At 35.6% G+C, this 21,293-nt stretch overlaps 1 protein-coding gene across 1 annotated transcript in view; it reads left to right on the top strand.

Annotated features, from left to right (window-relative positions):
* The first annotated feature begins 3,674 nt into the window (after positions 1-3,674).
* LOC128999439 (poly(A)-specific ribonuclease PARN-like) overlaps positions 3,675-21,293 on the top strand; it is a 37,474-nt gene continuing 19,855 nt past the window's right edge. The window contains exons 1-5 of the mRNA XM_054425960.1: positions 3,675-3,814; positions 10,899-11,118; positions 16,929-17,071; positions 17,374-17,521; positions 20,915-21,194. Coding sequence (XP_054281935.1) covers positions 3,796-3,814; positions 10,899-11,118; positions 16,929-17,071; positions 17,374-17,521; positions 20,915-21,194 — 810 coding nt within the window. The 5' untranslated portion in view covers positions 3,675-3,795. The remainder of the gene's footprint in view (positions 3,815-10,898; positions 11,119-16,928; positions 17,072-17,373; positions 17,522-20,914; positions 21,195-21,293) is intronic.

Below are 21,293 nucleotides of genomic sequence, written 5' to 3' on the forward strand. Positions count from 1 at the left end.
AACCTGGTACCTTCAATTTATGAACCTTATACCTTTCCTCTCTGAGCTATATTGATTTTTGGTGATTGCCGTTTTCAAGCGGTCAAAGAGGAGTTGCAATGGTCGTAATACAAAATATATTTTTGATATGCCTAACATAATTTTGCCTATAATATGCCTATATGATTCTGTTTAGGCATCAAGTTGTTGAATTTATTTCTGGGAGTTGAAGAGGATACTGGTATTTTACTATAATTTAATTCATTACCATTAGTAATGTTATTTTAATTAATTGTTATATGATTAAATAATCTTACCCCTTTTCCTAAATTATTCAACTATTAAATTTGTTTTTTAAATAAAGTTAAAGAATTTTAATATAAAAAAAATATTTGCATTATTATTATTATATTTTAAGTGGGTGTTCTACCGCTATTCACAACTATCACAACATCATCTTACTACATTTATTACAGATCCAATTTTGTCGTAAATCATCGTTTATTCTGCTGCTATAGCATTTATTTTTGAAACTTCTTATTAAATAATTAATCAATTATTGTTAAAATGTGTTTACAATGTTTTTTACTTAAATCCAAAAAAAGCCCAACGATTCTTTCCTTTGTAGGGCCAACGAACCATTTCCCAACGTTGGGCCAACGGAGGGTGCTACTTAAGGGGCCATAGACAATAGACAAATAACGTTGGCCCAATAGGTAAAGTAAGCACAATGTGTAACTCACAATTTGTAATAAGTTGTAAAATGTAACGGAAATTGTGGGTGGAATATCACGACAATTTCCCGACAATGGCCCGACGAAACTACTGTGTTTTGTCCCAACAACACAACGCTTGGGCCAATGTTGGCAAACCCACCCACCATCTCCCAACCACGCCAACCAATTTCCAACGTTGGCAAAACAACTAATCTTGTTGCTAGGGTTTCGGTTATTTTTTTAAATTTCATACGATGGGAGAGCTGAAACGCGTGTTGTCTTACGTCTGTCTGTCTGTCTGTCTTTCTTCTGTCTCTAGCACTCAAGATGGCATTTTACGCTCTCTTCTCTTGGAAAACGACAAAACAGATTATGATGAAACTATTTCGACGTATTCTCTACATGATTTTTTTTTAAATTATAATATAGTACACAATTAATTTTACATTTTATCCCACCGTAATGGATTTATGCCTTAGAAAGTTGATATTCTCAGTAAAAACAGTAAATGGTGTTTTTGTTATTTATAACAGAAAATATACTGTAGTATTTGACAGTTTATAGAGAATAAGCACGACGCCATTTAAAGTTAAATAAAATGCAAATAATGCCATTGACTATAGAACGGGGGCGTGTTACGTAATATTATGAAATAGAGTTTCGGCTGTTTGTGATTTTTTATATATAAGTATTTAAAAGTCGGGTTAAGCAACAAAAACTGATAACCAGTGTCTTTCAAGAAGTTTGTGAATTATTTAACATAGATATAGTGCCTGGCTCTGTGATTGTGCAATTCTGACACCTAAACCGAGCAAGCAACGCAGATAAACATTTAGGTGATGGCTCTTCCACGTTTAAGAACATACGTATTTAAATCAGTGAAACCCGTCCTGAGAGAAGACGATGCTGTAAACAACCCGGCAGAGTTTCTCTACTCAGTATCAGCACACGGTTTGCCTGCCTATGAGCTCACCGAAGGTTGGAGCTCCAGCGATATGCTCCTACGAAACTTACTTACAGCCAAATTGTGTAATGGAACGCGTCTTCGTATTTGCAGTCTCCATTGATACATCATTGAAGCAACGATTCTCACGGGTTGTGGTGCTCTGGAATTGGTAATTATCCAAATAATTCCATTAATTCCTAGCAGCTACCCGTTAGAGTTCAACCGGCCACAGTCCCCCGCTACAGTTTGCTTCGCCATGACCATTATAAATCACAAGACCAGACGTTGTCCACAACCGGGGTGGAACTGAGCGGATAAGCATGTTTCTCTCACGGACAATGAGTATGTTGCGTATTCCATTGTGGGATCCAGCAAAAGCCTCTTCATTCATGCTCCGGGCGGCCAGACTGCAAACGTATGAGGAGACACTCAGATAAACCACACACATCCTCTTTGTCAACGAAAGAAACCTTGGCTGAAAGAAGGGGATGATATTCTAAATACCATAATTTAAACCACTTCTCATTAAAATGATTATATTTTTTGTTAAAATACCATCATTAGGTTTAATAGTTTAACTGTAATTATTTCCACATAGTGTTTTTAATACACCGTAGGCCTGCTTACTATTGTGTTAGTTATAACTCTTCTTCTTTTTATTATTACTGTAAATTAAATGGTTAAATTTGTCAAATATAAATTCAAATATAATAAGAATCCTCATTGTATTGTTTGTACTGTATATTTTATTCAAACCGTACGTAGAACGGGTGCACAGCTAGTACAATCTATATCATATAGATTCTATATGTCAAGTGATCGACAACAATAAGGCTAAAACCTTACCTAATAAACCAATCGATAAAAATTTCGATCGATACGATTGCCACAATCGAAATTTACAACGGTTTACAACAGATTTTTACTCCCTATCGGGCCTAGAGACAAAAAAAAGAATGTTTACTCTCTAGAGACTACTTTAGACCCGTAACGCATGCATTAAAAACAGCTGTTTTTGTTGCAGTATGACGAAAATTATATTTAACATGTGGTTAAATGTATTTGAGAACTTGTTACATATTTAATAATGAGAAACTCAAAATTCAGCTGATTTTTAAAAGGATATTTTTCTTAAATACAATTACTAGCCAACTTATCAAATTAAATCCCTCCTCATTCTAAATATGCAATATTAACAATTTCTCAATTAAATTTAATACTTTCTCAAATTTGTTTCATGCTCCATTGTGTTTGGATTTTTGTGGAGACACTTTCTTCTTGAGGTAAAGGTTGTACGCTCGATTTGTGTATCTGAAACGGAAAATAAGATTGAAACAGAAAGAATCTGGATCTTAAAGAAAAAAACTAAAATTTTGATATATTGAAAAATCATCGATAATAATGAATGTTCCCTTTAACAGGAAAGTACCGTTTTATTCACAGCAATTGGAACTTCTAGATTACAAAATCTCTAACTAAGCTAACAAGGGTGGCATCAGAGTCAGAAGTCCCAACATAACAGTACGGTAAATAATTAAACGGACCGAGCGGCGAGCACTGTAACCAAATTCCTATAAACACATGGCACAGGGTCTTTCTACACCCATGATGGCGGAGGGAGTAGTACATGGTGGCGAGGGCGGCGGCATTGGACTTTGCCCTAGACACCAGCACTAGCTTTAGACACCACTTTAAAAGTGGGATGCTTTATTTTTGGTCAGGTTTCAAATTGGCCAGGTCAATTTAAATCAGTCAGCTTGGTAAAGTCTGCCTCCCCGTCCGCCATCCAGTTTTCACCTGTCCAGTTTGAAACATGACTAAATTAAAGGCGAAGACTCCAGAAGATAAGGGATTGACTATATAAATAGTCAATGAATAACTAAAAGCAAATAAATGTAAAGCTACATGGTGTTTGATAGCCTTGGTAAAATCACACTAAAAAAGGAAGAAAATAAGAAGTGAACAGAAGAAGAAGAACAAAACACAAAACAAAATAAAATAAAATCAGGATCCGATCAGGCGGTGTTGTCAATTGTCATTCTAACCTCCTTCTTGCTTCAGTACTTTACTTACTGAAATTTTATAATTGTATTTATTTTTAAATGGGCTAATTATTACTTATTATTAAACACATTAAATATTATATGAACAATCATGGATGTTACTAGGGACAGTAAGTATGGTGAAGTAGACTAGGAGCCTAACTTACTCATTAAGTTAATATTATTTTTTACAACTTAAGCCAAACCTAAACGCTAGAAGTCTAGCTTAACTTAGGCAAGTTAAAAAACCGAACCGATATAAATTAGTCGACATTAAAATAAAAACCTCTTGATTTCCAACTCATTTTAGTTAACTCGCTACCGGTACAGTAGGTAGGCCTAATAGACGAATTTAAGTACGGTCTGGTCTGCATTTTGTGAAATATGCCTAGCATAGAGCCTAAAAGAGACCTAAGTTAATTATTGTAAGATGCAGCAATACACCTAGGCCTAGGCTAATATAAGACCACTTCATAATCAGATCAACAAAATGAACTCACTAGGTAACTTACATAGGCTAATCAGGCGCAGGTGCGCTGCTATGGCCAGTTGTTATTTATTCTGACGGCTGCACTTTACTTTAGGTCCTACACTCATTTGAAAGAAAATATTGATTATTCGATTGTTTCATTCGATATATCGTTCGGTTAGTTAGGTTAGGTTAACCTAACTAATCGATATATTGATCGATATTTTCATTCGAATGAGTGTAAGACCTAAAGTAAAGTGCAGCCATTCTGACAAATCCATGTTTACCTTAATTAGAGCTAACTTAGGCTTAATCTAGGCTACAGACTGTTGTATATTTGATATTTAAATCTGAAATGGCGATTTTATACGTAATTAATTTAATATAGGCCTTAACACGTTCGCTACTGCAATAGTACAAAATGTTTCATTCACATGGACCAGTGACGCACATATGCGACGGCCGGTTTCCACCCCCCATGCGACGGCTAGTCACATTAAAATAGACCGCCGTCGCATATTTTTTGCGCCAGGGTTCTAATGTTATTAAAATGGTTATAACTTATCTTTGTAACAGTATTTGAAGGCACTGAATTCCCTGCAGTGGTCTACAGAGATGTCTGACGCGCAACTGCGTCGCTTGGTTAGTGGATATGTAGATTGGTAATGTCATATGATAGTTGGAAAAACTGGTCTTTACTTTTCTGCATCACTGTATGTATTTATGCAGTAGGCTATGTATGCTGCATTATCCTATGAAGCTTTTATATTCGTTCAGTTATAAACTGTTCTTGAATAATCAGTTTTTTTTTTTTAATTAATTTTAAGTTACCTCAAGACACAAACAAAAATGAACTGTCGCATATATGCGACATTTGGTCTATTTCAAGAAAACTTTGATAGTTTTCACTATTATCTTCGATGTAGACCGGGCGTCGCAAATATGCGACATTACAAAAGGTTATTTAAAGAATACAAAAAAACTAGAATAAATTATTTACAAACACGATTGTAGCATACTACGATGACGATGTAAATGACCACTGTTTTACAGGTTTTCGCCCGTGGTCTGTGTGTAGGCCTACTGTTATCCAAGTCACAGCCGGTCTATGTGTAAGATTCAAATATATACCTCGGTCTGTGGCAATGACCGTGGCGTCGCATATATGCGACACTCAGTAGCAAACGTGTTAATAAATATATCTTGTAAAACAGCATTTATTGTAGAAAATCAGATTTGTAGAAAATTTAAATGTGTGTTTTGTAACTTTTGTGTGTCCCTACATCAATCCATTGCATGTGATGTCTATGACATCACTTCAGGTGATTTTAATAAGTTAAATTCCCATTGGCTGCCTCAACCGTGTCAGGCCCACCTGTGTAACTTATCTTACCACTACTCAAGTCTGTCCTAGTCCAGTGACCGTCCGTGCAGCCCGTGGTATTAACTGATTAGGCACCTAATTAAGCTATGCAGGCATTTTTTTATGTTTACTATATAGTCCCATCTCTTGTCAAGGTAAAACGTTACAGTGGTGACATTACACAGACCAATGTTTATCTAATCCTAGGTAAGTTAGGCCTAATTTAGCCTAAACATAATTTCATGAACAGAGTAAACTTAATGTAAGCCTAAATATACAGTGGCAGTGAGCAACTTAGGCCTACCATTTACTTAGGCTACAGCTAACTTCGGGGAAAAAACTGCCAGAACCTAATGCTTAAAGTCTCACTTGATGCTTTAAGTTAGCTGGAATCTTACTTTTGCAGTTCATCAAAGACATGTGACGGAAATATATCGACATTAGTTAATGGTTGTAAACTGGTTAATGTTTGTAAGTACAGCAACTTAACCATTTATAGTTCACTCTACTATGGTGCTATACCCTACTTTCTGCCCTCTGTAAAAGCACTGTGACATTGAACATGTCAAAGAACGTTTTCTGCGATAAGTTTAACTTCGGTTAGTCAAGGCTTATTATAGTTTTGTTGATTGCTAAGACCTGTTGGGCTAAGCTGTTTTTTAGCCATAACCTTTTAACTTTAAAAAACCCAATGAAGATACAGTTTTTTAAAGAACCAACAATATCTTATTGGATAAATAATGATAAATATCGATTTGATATTAATATTGTATTAAATTTAATCATACCACATGGTAACTTATTGTTAAAAACAATAACAAAAACTGTTGATTAACCAATTGATTGGATTAATTATTTGGACTTTTGGTGAAGATTAAAGACGAACATAACCTCATAAACTCTCAATATTGTCGTTCACGCATATTGCGTACTCTCTCTGTACCTCTAGCTCTATCTCTCTCACTCTCTAGATCACGTGCAGTAGCCTAATTCACGTTAGCCTATCTAGGCCTACCTCAATAACTGAAAGACTCTGTGACTTTTGTAGCCATTTTGCAAACATTATATCAATACTCCAGTGCTTATACTTTTCGTTGATTGGTTCCGAGTTTAGGCCCACAAACTGTTTAATTGAACTAGCCTAATTCATTTTGTTTTATTTAACGAAGTGAAATAACTTTTATGTCTTGTGTATTTTGACTGTATTTTTGTTCAATTATGGCTCCTGTTAACCTAGGCCCAATTAAGGTGTCTACCTATGAAATACTAACTAAACAATTCAAAGTTAGACTTGGAAAAATTCAAGAAAATATCAATTCTATTCATGAAAGTGCTAAAGCAAACAACCTATCCTCTCTGCAAATAAAATCACTTCATAACTATTTAGATGAAATCATGAAAAAGCGAGACGACTTTGAACTTAATTTCAGGCGCGTTTTAGAACATTGTTCTGACAAAGAACTCGATGGCATTATTCTAAATGGATGATGAAAATACTATTGGTGAACTATGTATCCATCTTTGTAGTACTATAGAGTCACTAATCCCTGTTGACGAACCTCAATCTCCTCCTTAAGAAATGGTGAATAATTCCAACTGTACTGCTTTCATGCAACCTGTTCGCCTACCGCAACTTGACTTGAAAACCGTCTCGGGAAACTCAGCCGAGTGGATTAATTTCATCAATCTTTTTGATAGCGCTGTACACCTCAACACATCTCTGTCTCCAGTATCAAAATTTCAATACCTACTAAGCTTTCTAACTGAAGAGCCTCTAAATTTAATTAAAAACTTAAACATCAGTGCATCTAACTACGAAATCGCATACAATTTGTTGCACGATCGATACCACAATCACAGACGCTTAACTGCTTTGCATTTAAATGCTATATTGGATCTTCCCATTGCTACATCTGAAAATACAAAATCAATACGTGAATTCCTAAATCATTTTCTGGAACATACACAATCACTTATTGCTTTAGAAAGTGACATCACTACCAATGACAATCCTTTGCTGTCAGCTTATTTGCTCCGTAGACTTGATAGAAATTTACGGCAAAAACTTGAACATTACCGCTCATTTAAATCATGTGAAACTCATTTGTTACCATCTGTTGATGAAATAATTCAATTTCTCAATGAAGAATGCTCAAACAGTGAAGATGCTAACCTACACTCTTCAACTTTTTGTCACAAGGCTAATTCAAAGCCTGCCCTCACATCTAGTAAAAATTACTCTAAACCAAGCACCCGCTATACTGCACTTGTGAGCTCAGATGATCACTCCACGACTGTAAAGAAATTTCCATCATGCTTTGCCTGTCAGCAAACCGATTACAAAATCTACATGTGTAAGGTTTTTGCTAAAAAATCTCCAAACGAACGTTACAAACTTGTAAAGGAGCAAAATAAATGTATTTCATGTCTTGGCAATCACACACTCAAAGATTGTCGCTCAACAGGCACATGTCTTAAATGTAAACAAAAACACCACACCTTGTTACATTTCGAAAATGTTGTAAAGTCGGCGCAGCCTCCTCCTGTAGCCACACCCTCAAAACCATCATTTGCTACACCTTCTGTAGTCGCTTCTGCTCAACCAGAAATGTCGCTCTCGATTTCTGAGCCTGCAACTACGGTTCTGCTAGGCACCGCTCTCATTAAAATTACCGCTACTAATGGAATCTCTCATGTCTTTCGATGTCTGCTCGACAGTGGAAGTCAACTCAACTTCATGACGGAGAGGGCAGCACAGCTGTTAAACGTCTCTCGTCATCGCTCTATTCACACAATCGTGGGAATCTCTGCATCGCAATCCTCGACAAAGGGACATGCACTCCTAGAACTATCCACACTAGGCAGTGAAGTAATTGCTTCAAATCAACCTTTCCATATTTTAGATAGAATTTCCGCTCCTTTGCCTCGTACTCAACTTTCTTTTGAGGTTTACGAACTGGTAAAACCTTTTGTCCTCGCAGATCCGACCTTTCATATTCCTCAGAATATTGACATTCTCATAGGAGGTGCTTTGTTTCCAGAACTTCTTACTCATCAATCCTACCCATTGGGCTCAAACCTTCCATTCGTTATTGGAACACGATTGGGATTTGTGTTAATGGGCAATGCACCAACTTTGTCTAACTCTTCTCCCACCTCATGCCATTCATCTCTACTCTCCACTACGGACGAGCTACATAATACTCTACTTCGCTTTTGGCAACAAGAAGAGGTACCGCAGTGCAATCTTATCTCTGAAGATGATCGCATCGCTGAAGATCGCTTCAAGTCAACTCACTCCCGCTCTCCAAATGGAACATATGTTGTTCAACTCCCTTACAAGGACCAACATCAACCACTGGGCACTTCAAAATCTGCTGCTGAACATAGACTTCACTCAATTGAAAGAAAGTTTGAATCCAACTCTAATTTCAAGGAATTGTATACACAGTTTATGACTGAATATGAACATCTCGGACACATGGTCAAAGCATCCCTTCCGATCTTTCGCAGCCACACTAGGTTGCTATCTGCCTCATCACGGTGTACTGAAGGAAACCAGTAGTACAACCAAACTTCGTACAGTTTTTGATGGTAGTTGCAAAACCAGTACCGGTGTCGCACTAAATGATATTCTTTTAACCGGTCGCAAACTTCAAATTGACATTTGTGACATTTTGTTGAATTTTCGTTCACATAATTATGTGTTCAGTTGCGATATAAGGAAAATGTATCGTTGCATTCAAGTTAGTCCTGACAACCAGAAGTATCAGTTAATTTTATGGCGTGATCCAAAGACTCAAGAAATCTCCACATACAAATTAACGACAGTTACATACGGTCTAAGCAGTTCACCTTTCCATGCCATCAGAACGTTACATCAACTTGCTGACGACGAAGGAGGGTCGTTCCCAGCAGCAGCCAAAGTTTTACGGGATAATACGTATGTGGATGACGTCATCTGTGGAGCTCATACTCTCAACGAAGCTAAAGAACTACTTGATCAGCTGATTGAACTTCTTGCACGTGGTGGTTTCGAGCTAAGAAAATGGACATCCAATTGCCCAGAAATACTCCAAGATTTGCCTCAAGATCATCTAGAAACACCAGTATTTTTGGAAGCCACTAATCACCCTCATTTTGCCATTCTTAGACTGCATTGGTCACCCATTTCAGATTGTTTCACTTACAACTTAAGTCTCCCTGATGGTCTTCCTACAAAACGATCAGTGCTGAGCATTATAGCACGCATTTTCGACCCTACCAGATTTTTGTCACCTGTGACCATGTGGGCAAAAACCCTCATGCAAATGCTCTGGTCACAGGGTATCCAATGGGATGACATTCTTACAAATGAACTCACCGAAAAATGGCACATTTTCGTTGACGAAACCTCTCTACTTTTGCAGATTAAGATCCCTCGCTCGTTTCAATTCACTACCACATGTTCCTTACAACTCTATGGATTTTCAGATGCCTCCGAAGTAGGATACTTAGCAGTTTTATACTTCCGCTGTGAGTTTTCAACTGGAGAAATCATCACTCGTCAGATTATCGCAACACTCTTCATCGCCTCCTTTGTCCTGGCCCTTAGCACACACAGTCACACAGTTGCATCCTGGCACAGATGGACAAGTTAGGGTTGTTGATCTGAAGACTCAACACGGTTACCTTACTAGACCAGTTGTTATAGTAATCCCTCTCCCTCAAAACTAAGCCATAAAACTTAGAAAGACCTGTAAATAGTTGTAAATAATATCAAAAATATTCCTCAGTGCTCTGTTTTTTGTACAATTTTGTGTTCATTGTTATAAAACTATCGTTTTATGGAGGCCGGTATGTTCAGTATTTAAAAGGCCAGCTGATCATATGTGTGTGAGAGAGAAAGATCATATTTAAATCCCCACATGGCCACAACAATTCATTTGATACACATTTGAAAATATAAACATTTCTAGTTCCAAGTGCAATGTCTTTTACCTTCCTCATATAGTTTTGTCTACCTATTTTCACTTTTCTCTTCTTACATTATTATATTCAAAACTCTATCTTTGTATAATCAATTAACCGCTTTATTTTCAACTAAAATTGTGTGTGTGTAATTAAAAAACTCTAAAACTGTCATTTTGAAGATTAATTCATCAGAAGAATTACAAGTTACTTGTAGGCCTACATCATTACAGCCTACAGTTGTGCCCAGTTTTGATATGACTAAGAGCTAGGCTAGCAATTTTTTCATCAATGGGATTCAGTTAAGGTTTGCAGAGAAAGCGATACTCACCCTCTTTAAATTTGAATGGAAGTGTTAGTTATCAAGACTGGTAATTGTTTATGTTTTACTAGTTAGTTATTTCATAACATCTTATCTCTATATTTATTTCAGATTTCCGAAAGGTTTTGCCTGAAATTGAGGAGACAATAAATAGATGTGTTTTTATGGCCATTGATGGAGAATTTACTGGATTATCGTCAGGACTCGAAGAAGCGCTATCGCCTTTTGATACTCCGGCTGAGTACTATCATAAAACAAAGGCAAACTCTATGGATTTTCTCTTTATACAATTTGGTCTTGTAGCATTCATGTACAACAAAGAGGATAAAAAGTATGTATGCATTTTTTAAGCTAAAAGATATGCTATTTTTTTATGGGAGTCTAAAAAATGAATTATTGTAACTTAGTTACTTGAATGTCATATAGGCCATGTTCTTGCCATTTACAGAACTTTTGACAGCAATCCAGACAACTTTACTGTAGAGCTTTTACGATATGTGACCGCCATTAATAAAAACAAAATGTGTATTCTTGTAGGAGACATAAATCTTGACTTACTTAAGAGAGACAATTCGATTGATTTGTACTTAAACTGTTTGATAGGAAATGGCTTCACACAATGTATTGACAAACCGACAAGAGTGACAAATGTTTCAGCAAGCTGTTTGGATCACATTTTTATAAAATACAACAACATTAGTGAAATACAATCAGCTGTGATCCAGACAGCCGTGACAGACCACTACAGCACTGGACTCACTATCACCCCCCGCACTCCCCCTCCCACGGCACAGGGCACTGAGGCCAACACTACCACACATACTTACCTGGACCAACAGCTACTTAAACACACCTCCTGACTAACTCAAACTGGGATCCTATTCTAACTTGTGATAAAGACGTAGACTTTTGCTCCAGTCACTTTATCACAATCTCTGCCAACTGTGTGGAGTCCGCAAAAAAGGTTTCAAAAAATAAGTCAAATAGATTAAAAAAACTCAAACCTTGGATTACAGTAGATTTGATTAAGCAAATTAGATTTAGAGATAGACTAAATAAAAGAGTAAAAAAACAACCATTTAACAACGATCTTCTGAATTACTACCGTGAATTTAAACAAACCCTTAGTAACAACCTGAAGCACAGAAAACATATTTTTTATAGATCACAAATAAATGAATGTTCAAACGACCCGAAAAAGTTTTGGAAAATTATTAACGAGTTAGCAGGTAGAGTAAACAAAAAAGATGCATTCCCTATTGAGAAATTTGTTCCTGGTGCCCCATGTGTTACTACTTCATTGTGTAAGGACGTGGCTGGAGATTTTAATAGATTTTTTGCCAATGTAGGTAAGGACCTAGCTGATGTGATTGATCAAAGTGGGGTCCCAGTTTTGGATGACAACGACTTTCGAGTCAACTCCAACTTACAGCTACAACCAATTACGAGACTTGACTTACACCATTACGTTTATAGTTTAAGGGGAGGGTCTGCGCCGGGCTGGGATGGTATATCGGCTGACGTCCTTCAAATGAACTTCAATATTCTGTGTGACCCATTGCTACACATTGTTAATCACAGCATTACATCAGGAGTCTTCCCAGACTGCTTAAAATTAGCCAAAGTTTTTCCCCTTTATAAATCTAATGAATTTTCAAACAAAAACAATTTTAGACCAATATCCTTGCTTAGTGTCTTTACTAAAGTCATTGAGAAAATAGTTAAAGATCAGGTAGTTTCTTATCTCCAAATGAACGGCATCCTCAGTGAGCGACAGTACGGGTTTCGTAAGGACAAAAACATATCAGATGCTTTATTTGACATTAACAAAGAATTGAACAGCGCGATCTCTGATAAAAATCACCCAATGTTAATTTTTCTTGATCTTAAAAAAGCATTTGATTCGGTGGATCGATCAAAATTACTGAATAAAATGGAAATATTAGGAATTCGCGGCATAGCACTTAATTGGTTCAAAAGCTTTCTCTCTAATAGATCCCAGTTTGTTTCAATTTGTGGTGTATCTAGTGATAGAATGCCTGTAGACTACGGAGTGGTCCAAGGCAGCACCCTTGGGCCTATTTTGTTCTTATTATACATTAATAACATCTCTAAGTTAAATATTTTCGGAAAAGTGTTCTTATTTGCAGACGATAGTCTTATTTTCCTGCAGGGAAAAACTTGGCCCGAGGTTCGAGATAAGGCTTTGCATGATCTCATGATTGTAAAGAAATGGTTAAATCAAAACTTACTTTCATTAAATGTCAATAAAACAAAATACATGCCAATTTCTATTAATAAGATTACAGATTACAATCTAAATGACCTTATTATTCACGAGTGTGGTGATCAATATAACATTGCATGTGATTGTGCGTGCATAGAAAAAGTAAATTCGTACAAATACTTGGGTGTATTTTTTGACGAGCGTTTAAAATGGGACGTTCACATTATTTATTTAAAAAACAAAATAAGGAAATTCATTTTTGCTTTTAGACAAATGAGGGACGTTCTAACATTCAAAGAAATAAGAATGACATACCACGCCTATGTTCAATCATTGTTGTCTTTCGGTATCATAGCATGGGGTGGCTGCTATAAAAGTATTATAGAACCTTTAAATGTTGCCCAAAAAACCATAATAAAAATAGGATTTGGAAAATGCAGACGATACCCGTCAGTCGCTTTATTTGAGGAAACGTCCCTTTTTTCTATTCGCCAACTTTACATTAAAAATATATTAATTCATATTTTCAAAAATTACAATAACATTTTCCATGAAATTGCACATTCACACAACACAAGGTATTCTTCAAGAGTTGGTATCACTACATTACAAAAACATTATTCCTTTTCTTCAACTAACTCCTTTTACATTTCTCATATTCTGTTTCGTAACATTGGCTCTTATTTCAATAACTTAGGCATCTTTGATTCACCTTCTCTCAACTTATTTAAAATCAGGGTTAAAGAATTCCTTCTAAATCTAGGAACGGACGAGGCCGAAGTTATCATCTCAGCTGATTACCGGCGTGTTTGACCTGACCCTTGTACTGTGCTGTCCCTCCCCCGCCAACCCCCCAGCCGACAGCCGTGCGCACAGCTCCTGGCCGTCACAACTGTATGGACACAACACAGCTGAATTTGCTCCCACTGTAATTATCTATCATCCATTTCATGTCAATTACATATCATTCATCCTCAAGAAAAATTCAAAAAATCTTTTTTTTCCGATTTTTATTCAATCTCCGTTTGAATTTTCAATCAAACAAGTTTAGGTCATTAAAGATTATATGCAACCCAGCAGACGCACAGGCAGAGTTCGCCTATGTCTGCTGATTCCACAAGACCATTCAATTATAACTAGCTACAAAATTATAAGTTTTATGTTCGTTTTGCTAGTTTTAGTATAATTCAACATTAAGTTCACAACTTTGTTATTTCTTGTTTTGTTTTTGATTGTTTCATGTTGTAAACTTAATATTATAGTAAAAAGGTAATATTGTACTTTGTAGCAAATTTGACGGAATAAATCATTCATTCATTCATTCATTCATTTTCATTCATTCTTGCAAAATATTGACATTTTTTATGCCATAATGAAGTTTTTAGGTTAGCGATAAATAATTTAATCTTTGTCGTAGCGAGATAACTGCTGTTTTTTGTTTTCTTTCCAGTGGGATTTTGAAATGAAGTTAAGTCAAATGCTTTCATGGGAATATGGTCCAAACCCATTTGGCCTAAATCTTTTTTGGACCTGCCGGAATTGAACCCGTTAAGAATGTTGAACTGATGAACAGCAATAAGTCTTCGGGGAATGCTAAATTTAATATATAAAAAAAAAACAAATGCTGGCAAATACTGCCCAAGATTTTGGCTGCGTTCACTTTTATCCATCTTTGGGGCAAAATAAAATTTAATCTCAATTAAACACCAATTTGAAATGTAATTGGACTCCAAAGATGAATCGCTGCAATGCATGCAAAATATACATCAGTATTTTCAATATTTGCTTTTAGTTTTGCTTTAGTTTTTACTAGCAGTTACCCGGCGCGCGTTGCTGCGCTTAACAACTATTATTGTAAATGGTAATTTGTACTTTACGATGAATAATAAAAGTGTGTACCAAAAATAAAAATAGAATATTTTACTTTATTGCCAGTGAATAGGGCCTAAACAATTTTTTTTTGTTTTTTCTATAAGTTTTTAGACGTACCTACCACCACGTGAGCACGCAACATACAGCTGTCCGTGTGAAAAGCATGCATTTTCAAAATTTAAACCGACGATAGTCAGGGTTTGCCCTAGTGCCTTATAATGGTGATTGGGAAAGAAAGACAAAAAAAAGGAAATTGTAGTTGCTTCAATTCAGAGGGTAATTTGGATGAAGTCATCAGTATTCTTGGGATTAAGACTATTTCTCCTTTTAAGTGGATTTAAGTTTCGCATTAGTATTAATGGAGTTCCTTCTTTTAATGCCAGTAATGGCATTTGAATACCTGAGATAACACACACGATTATTATTCACTTAATAATTTATGTTAGATTGTGTGGGTATAGAACAAAAGATAAAAATATTAAGGCATTACCATCCCTTTTATTGTTTATAATACTTTAATCAAGGTTTTTATGTTTACATATTCAACATTTCAGAATTTAAACGTTGTTGAGTGCACAGGTGTGCTGCGATTGGGGTTTAATATGTTTGGACTTATTCAAAAGTAAAATAGTTTTCTGTGCTGCACTCTGTAGAAACATTGTGGCACTATTTCAAATCATAACTAATGCTAATACAGAATGTTGTGATTATTCAAACCTACAAAACAGTTGGTGAAAGTAAACATCTGCTTTTAAATTATATTCATTTGTAAACATTGTAGTTCAAAAAGTCTGACATTGTCCCACTTAAAACCCTCTGGGGCGGAGCCCTTTTGACGGATCTGCACCAAACTTCACAAAAACCATCCTTGAAAGATGCTTAATAATTCCTGAAAGTTTCATTACAATCTGTCGAGCGGTTTCGGAGTCCATAACGTTCAAACATATATATATACATACAAACTTCCTCTTTTATAGATATAGATAATAGTTTTTCTACGTCTAATATACTGTATTTTATTTTATAATCAATGTTTATACCAATTTTTTTTGGAATAAACTATATATTCATTCATTCATTCATTTTACATTAGGGTAGCCTACCTTTTATAATTTGGAACTGAAATAGGGTAAAACCAAATATCATATATATTAGGCTACAGTTCTGGGACTACAACTTAATTTTAGTGTTTTAAAGTATTGAAGCTTTCCCCGAAGACTGATTGGCTGCATCATATTCAAAATGTCAATCAGTATTTTTGTTTAATTTGGTTACTTCAGATAAACAACTTAAAAATCAACTTGAAAATCAGATAACAAACAAATTAAAATCTGTTGTTTAACACATTCGATGCGGCGGGTCCACCGGTGGACCCCGCGCGTCTCAGCTGAGGAGCGGGGGGTCCACGGGTGGGGGAGCGCGCATTGCATTGTTTGCCGGATCAGTATGGTTCAGCCATTGTCCGGGGAACGTTGTAATCTTTACCAGCCTGTAGCTTATAATGCGAGCTTTATTCTGGTGTAGGTTGGTACAAAAATTGCCCGTAAAATCCCGTCTGGCAATGTTTTTGTCCCGTTTTCGGGGATATCTCCATTCGAGCCGTATTACAAAGACTCTGTTTATTGATCCAGGCAGTGCTGCTACCTTTGGGTGTTTCAGTGAACTACGTCCACTTTCGGAGTAACGCAGAACAATCACCACTGCTCTTTTGTGATTCGTCTTACTGAGATATTTCAATACCAATAGCGATCGCTGATTCAGTTAGCGCGTCGGGGCTCCGCCCGGGCCTCGCCGCAATTGGCGAGCGCCTGTTTAAAAGTTTTCAGCAGCGAATGTGTTAATAAATGGATAAGTTAATCAACCAGAAAATATTATTAGTTTAAATTATTTATTACTGTTAATGGTGGGACTTTAGAAGTTGATGTCACCTTCAATGTTAATGTCACCTTTGTTAGCTTAGATATTTTACTTCTGTAATCTAGAAGATCCAATTAACTTACTGTGAATAAAACCAACAATTTCAATCTTATTTAATGTTTCAGATACACAAATAGAGCGTACAACTTCTACATGTTCCCCAAACCTATGAGTAGACAAGCCCCGGACTGTAGGTTTATGTGTCAGACCTCTAGTATAGATTTTCTGGCTTCCCATGGGTTCGACTTCAATAAACTATTCCGACAAGGTAAGTTGATTCCTTGTGTTCACGAATAAGCCTTCATCAATTAACCAATTACTCCATCAATGCACATATAGGCCTAAACATTACATTACTGTAGTCTTTTTTGATTCAACTCTGGGTCTAAACAGTATTATAGTTTTAACTTAACAACTAAAAAGCTGTATTAATATGACTCTGTACCGGTCGGCTACCTTATTGTTATTTACTGAACAAAAACTTTTATTCCAAAAATTGATAAACACTATTTACTTTGTTTCTTGCATAATCAGTTTGTTTACTAGCCATAATCTGTTTTGATTCCCTAGGCATTCCGTACCTAAACAAGAGGGATGAAACTGCAATGAGAACAAAACTGGAAGAAGTGAGGGAAAAGCGGAAGTCTTTTTCAGTAGACAGAAATAATTCTTTTGTAGAATGTCCCCCCGAACATAGGGATGAAGTGAAAAATGCAGTGTAAGTAATGCTTTTTTTCATAGTTGTTCAGTGGAACCGGACATCTTTTAACCTGAAATCGGTTTAACCGGACTACACTCGGCAGAAATGACATCTCTTTAACCGGACAATTTTTTTCAGCACATCGGTGTAACCGGACTAGATCAGCAGGAAGTGGGCGGTACTGAAACGTCTGTTCTCGTGGGAAAGATTTGAGACGAGTGATCACGTGTCTAAATACAATACTATCCTAAATTTAAGTCAAATAATTGGGTTAGATAACAAGTTTTTGGGTTAATTTTATATCAGCCTTGACACCTTTAATATTTTTTACTATAGGTAAGATTCACTTACTTTTGCCTGAAGGTGTCAGATGTTAACATATGCTGTACATGTTTCGAGCTACTTACAGCTCATCTTCAGCAGCATTCTTGAATTTAAAAAAATCACATCAAACGATGTTTGTCGACTATTTACAGTTTATATATACACACACGAACACACGGAAATATATACAAAGAACACACACGCGTTTTCCAGTTGTAGGTACCGTAAACATGTTTGCGTACGCACGGTTAAATGAAGATAACATCGACCGGGCGACATTTGTAGGCCTACTCATGTACTTGTAGTAGCTCGAAACATGTACAGCATATGTTAACATCTGACACCTTCAGGCAAAAGTAAGTGAATCTTACCTATAGTAAAAAAGTTTTTGGGATCGTCGGTTTAACCGGAAAACCCGTTATCCGAACTGGAAAGAAATTCCCCTCAAAATCCTTACCCAAGGGACCATAAATAAATTTGATCATAATGCATGCAGCGTTTGTAGGTCTATAGGCCTACACAATTTGATCCTAGGTTAGCCTATTTAATTTTAAAATGTTCATGTGGAATTTCAATCTAGGTCTAATCAAAAAGAAAAAAAAAGTTTAAAATAACTGTCATGTCTAGTAATCTTGTATTTCATTGATAATTATAGTCCCTAAACAAAAGCTGATAGGCCTACTAGGAGAAAATATTGGTTAAGTTTTTTTGTTAAGATAGTTTATCTGAGTTAGGAACATATCTATTCTTTATTGGGATAAGATAAGGAGAATAGCCATGAATTGGTGTATTAGAGCAGGCTAATTTTGCAGGATTATTTGTTGAACTCATATTCAGTTGGCTAATATTTAGTAGGCTATTTAATTATAATACACTGGAATAAATTAAATAGTAAAGAAAGATAATTCCTTCCATTCCATTTAATTGATGAAAACCCAGAATCATAAAGAAATCTATAATATTAAAACGAAACAGTGTTTTTTTATTTCACGATTCTGGATTCTGAATCAACCACTCGACGGGTTTTCATGATTTTTGTGTTGAAAGAAAGATAATTTTGAGAACTAGGGAATGTCGAAGCCATAATTTTAGTTTAGGGTCCCAGTTTTTTAGAAATTAAATTTTAATTTTTTAAAAGTCTAGCAGCCGACGCTAAGATTCTAAACTAGCTTTTGGCATAAAATAATTTGCTTAACATAACAGCTGTAAACATTCAGCTTTTGCGTCACAAATTCAGCATTTGGATAAAAATGTAAAGACATACTTAGGGTTGACTTATTTATACTATATTTAATGCTAATCATTGATACGTTCAATTCTTCGGTAAGAGGATTACAGTATAATTAAATATACATAGTAAAATACTAGGATGTTCAAATTATTTTTTAAAGCAATCATTGTAATCTTCGATTTGTTTTAGAGTAATATAATTTGTTTTAACTAACAGCTGGTTAAATATAAACTATGGAACTATGAGGTTATTTTATTTACTTTTATTTTGTCATTGATTATAGGAAATAATTAAGATTAGTAGAGATAATTAGACCACAGTTTAAACCACAGTTTTAACCAAAATTAATTAAACCAAAGTACAAATCGAGGCTCTGTACACGAGTCTTAATAAAAAAGGATAAATGCAAATTATTTTACTGCTCCACTTTTCAAGGAAAGATTAAAAAAACAACAGTGTTTACATGTATTAATTCTTAATGGTAGCTTTATGTTTACAATTAATGTTTGTGTTTGTCTGCTTTAACTTTGTTTGGATTAGGCCCAGAAATATTGATGTCATAAAAAGAAGATCAAGAATAATTAGGAATCACGATTTTAAATTACCACCACAACCTCAGCCGGGTTTTATACAAAGATAAACAGATGGATGACAGATTGAACACAACGTCAAAATTGACCTAGGATACTGCAATTAGACAAACCATCTTTTTATGAAATCGTGTTCAGTTGTGGTTACGTTTCGTTTGGGGGTGCCTATATCAGCGCCCCCAAACGTGAAAATATTACTTTTATTTCAACTATGAATATATTGTAGTTTGAATTAACTAATATGGGAAATTACGATGTACGTTTATTGAACGAGGGTGGGTAATTATCAAGGATAGAACTGATAACGGTATGGATGATAAACATTGACAATTACGTCATTAGCTTTACTAGCGTGTTTACTTTTTATATTCCTGCTACATGTGACCAGTTCTTTTTTTCAAATGAATGTTATTTGAACCAAACAGCTGTTTCAAAACAAACTGTTGTTGTTTTTACTTTTCTTTATTTATTTAGCAATTAATGCAGTGAAATTGATATAAAGGATAGGTGTGACGATTAGTTTTGATGTTAGGACACCAAAGTTAAATTATGTGTACTGTGAATTTTATTGGATATTATCGTTTTATTTTAGGTCGTTTCTATTCAGACCTACTGGAAATTGTGTATAGTAATTGTGTTTTGCTGATAATAATTATGGAAGAGGCAGGTATGCTATGGAAGGTGGTATCGTTGACTAGGCCTATACACTTCTCAATTGATCTTTCTACTGTAGGCTGCAATAAAATTTTTCTTTATATACGTGTAAACTAGCTGTTCTAAATTATAGGCCTACACAGTTTTAACTGACTACTCCCGTACGTAGGACGGGCTAACACCTCGTACATATTGTGTTGAAATACTTAAATGATAACAGACATAAAACATCATAACATAACCTAAAAAAATAAATAAAAGAGAAATTAAAGAATATTCCTGTGTCAATAGGTTAAGCAAATATTATAAACCCCACTCACGAAATCCAGCTATTGGCTTTATTTTACGTTTAACCCGTTATCTGTCACAGTGTTTTATATTTTATCTTAATAAGATCCCGCCAATGCATCATCCAATAATAACACTGAATAAGACCTTGAAGACTATAAAATGACCTATTCTTTTATGTAGGCCTAGCCTTTTTTACTCTATTTTAGCAACATTTCCGTTATCCTTGCAATAAAGTTTACATTTAGACTTAGCTCAGTAATTGGGCTTTGCTGAAGTTCCGAGCAGGCTGAAAGTAAAAATATAAAGCATTTTCTTTTTCAGAAACCTCATAGTGGACTTTCTATCCACCAAACAAGGGGGGCAAGAGTTGGTTTTGCCGCAGACGACGGCATTTATCCGTAAACTGGTCTATCAAGAGATCCACAAGCGATACTCTACTGATGAGATGCACGTGGAGACCAAGAACGGAGTTATGGTGGTGAAACACCCATTGACAGAGGAACAGAAAGCCGAAGAGGAGAAAAAGAAGATGGAGGAAGAAGAGGCAAGCATAGATGATGCTGTAGGGTTCTCCACTGTCATCAAACTCATATCACAATCAGTAAGTAGTTAATCTCAGGAGTATGGATATCTATTGTTTTCAAATTACTAGTAGGCCTACTTCAGATATAAACTTCTATGATAGGTTTGAATACTGTGA

Source organism: Macrosteles quadrilineatus, unplaced genomic scaffold (genome assembly GCF_028750875.1).
Source record: "Macrosteles quadrilineatus isolate MER2022 unplaced genomic scaffold, UCM_ALF_1.0 Scaffold_8__2_contigs__length_117827958, whole genome shotgun sequence".
Lineage (NCBI taxonomy): Eukaryota > Metazoa > Arthropoda > Insecta > Hemiptera > Cicadellidae > Macrosteles > Macrosteles quadrilineatus.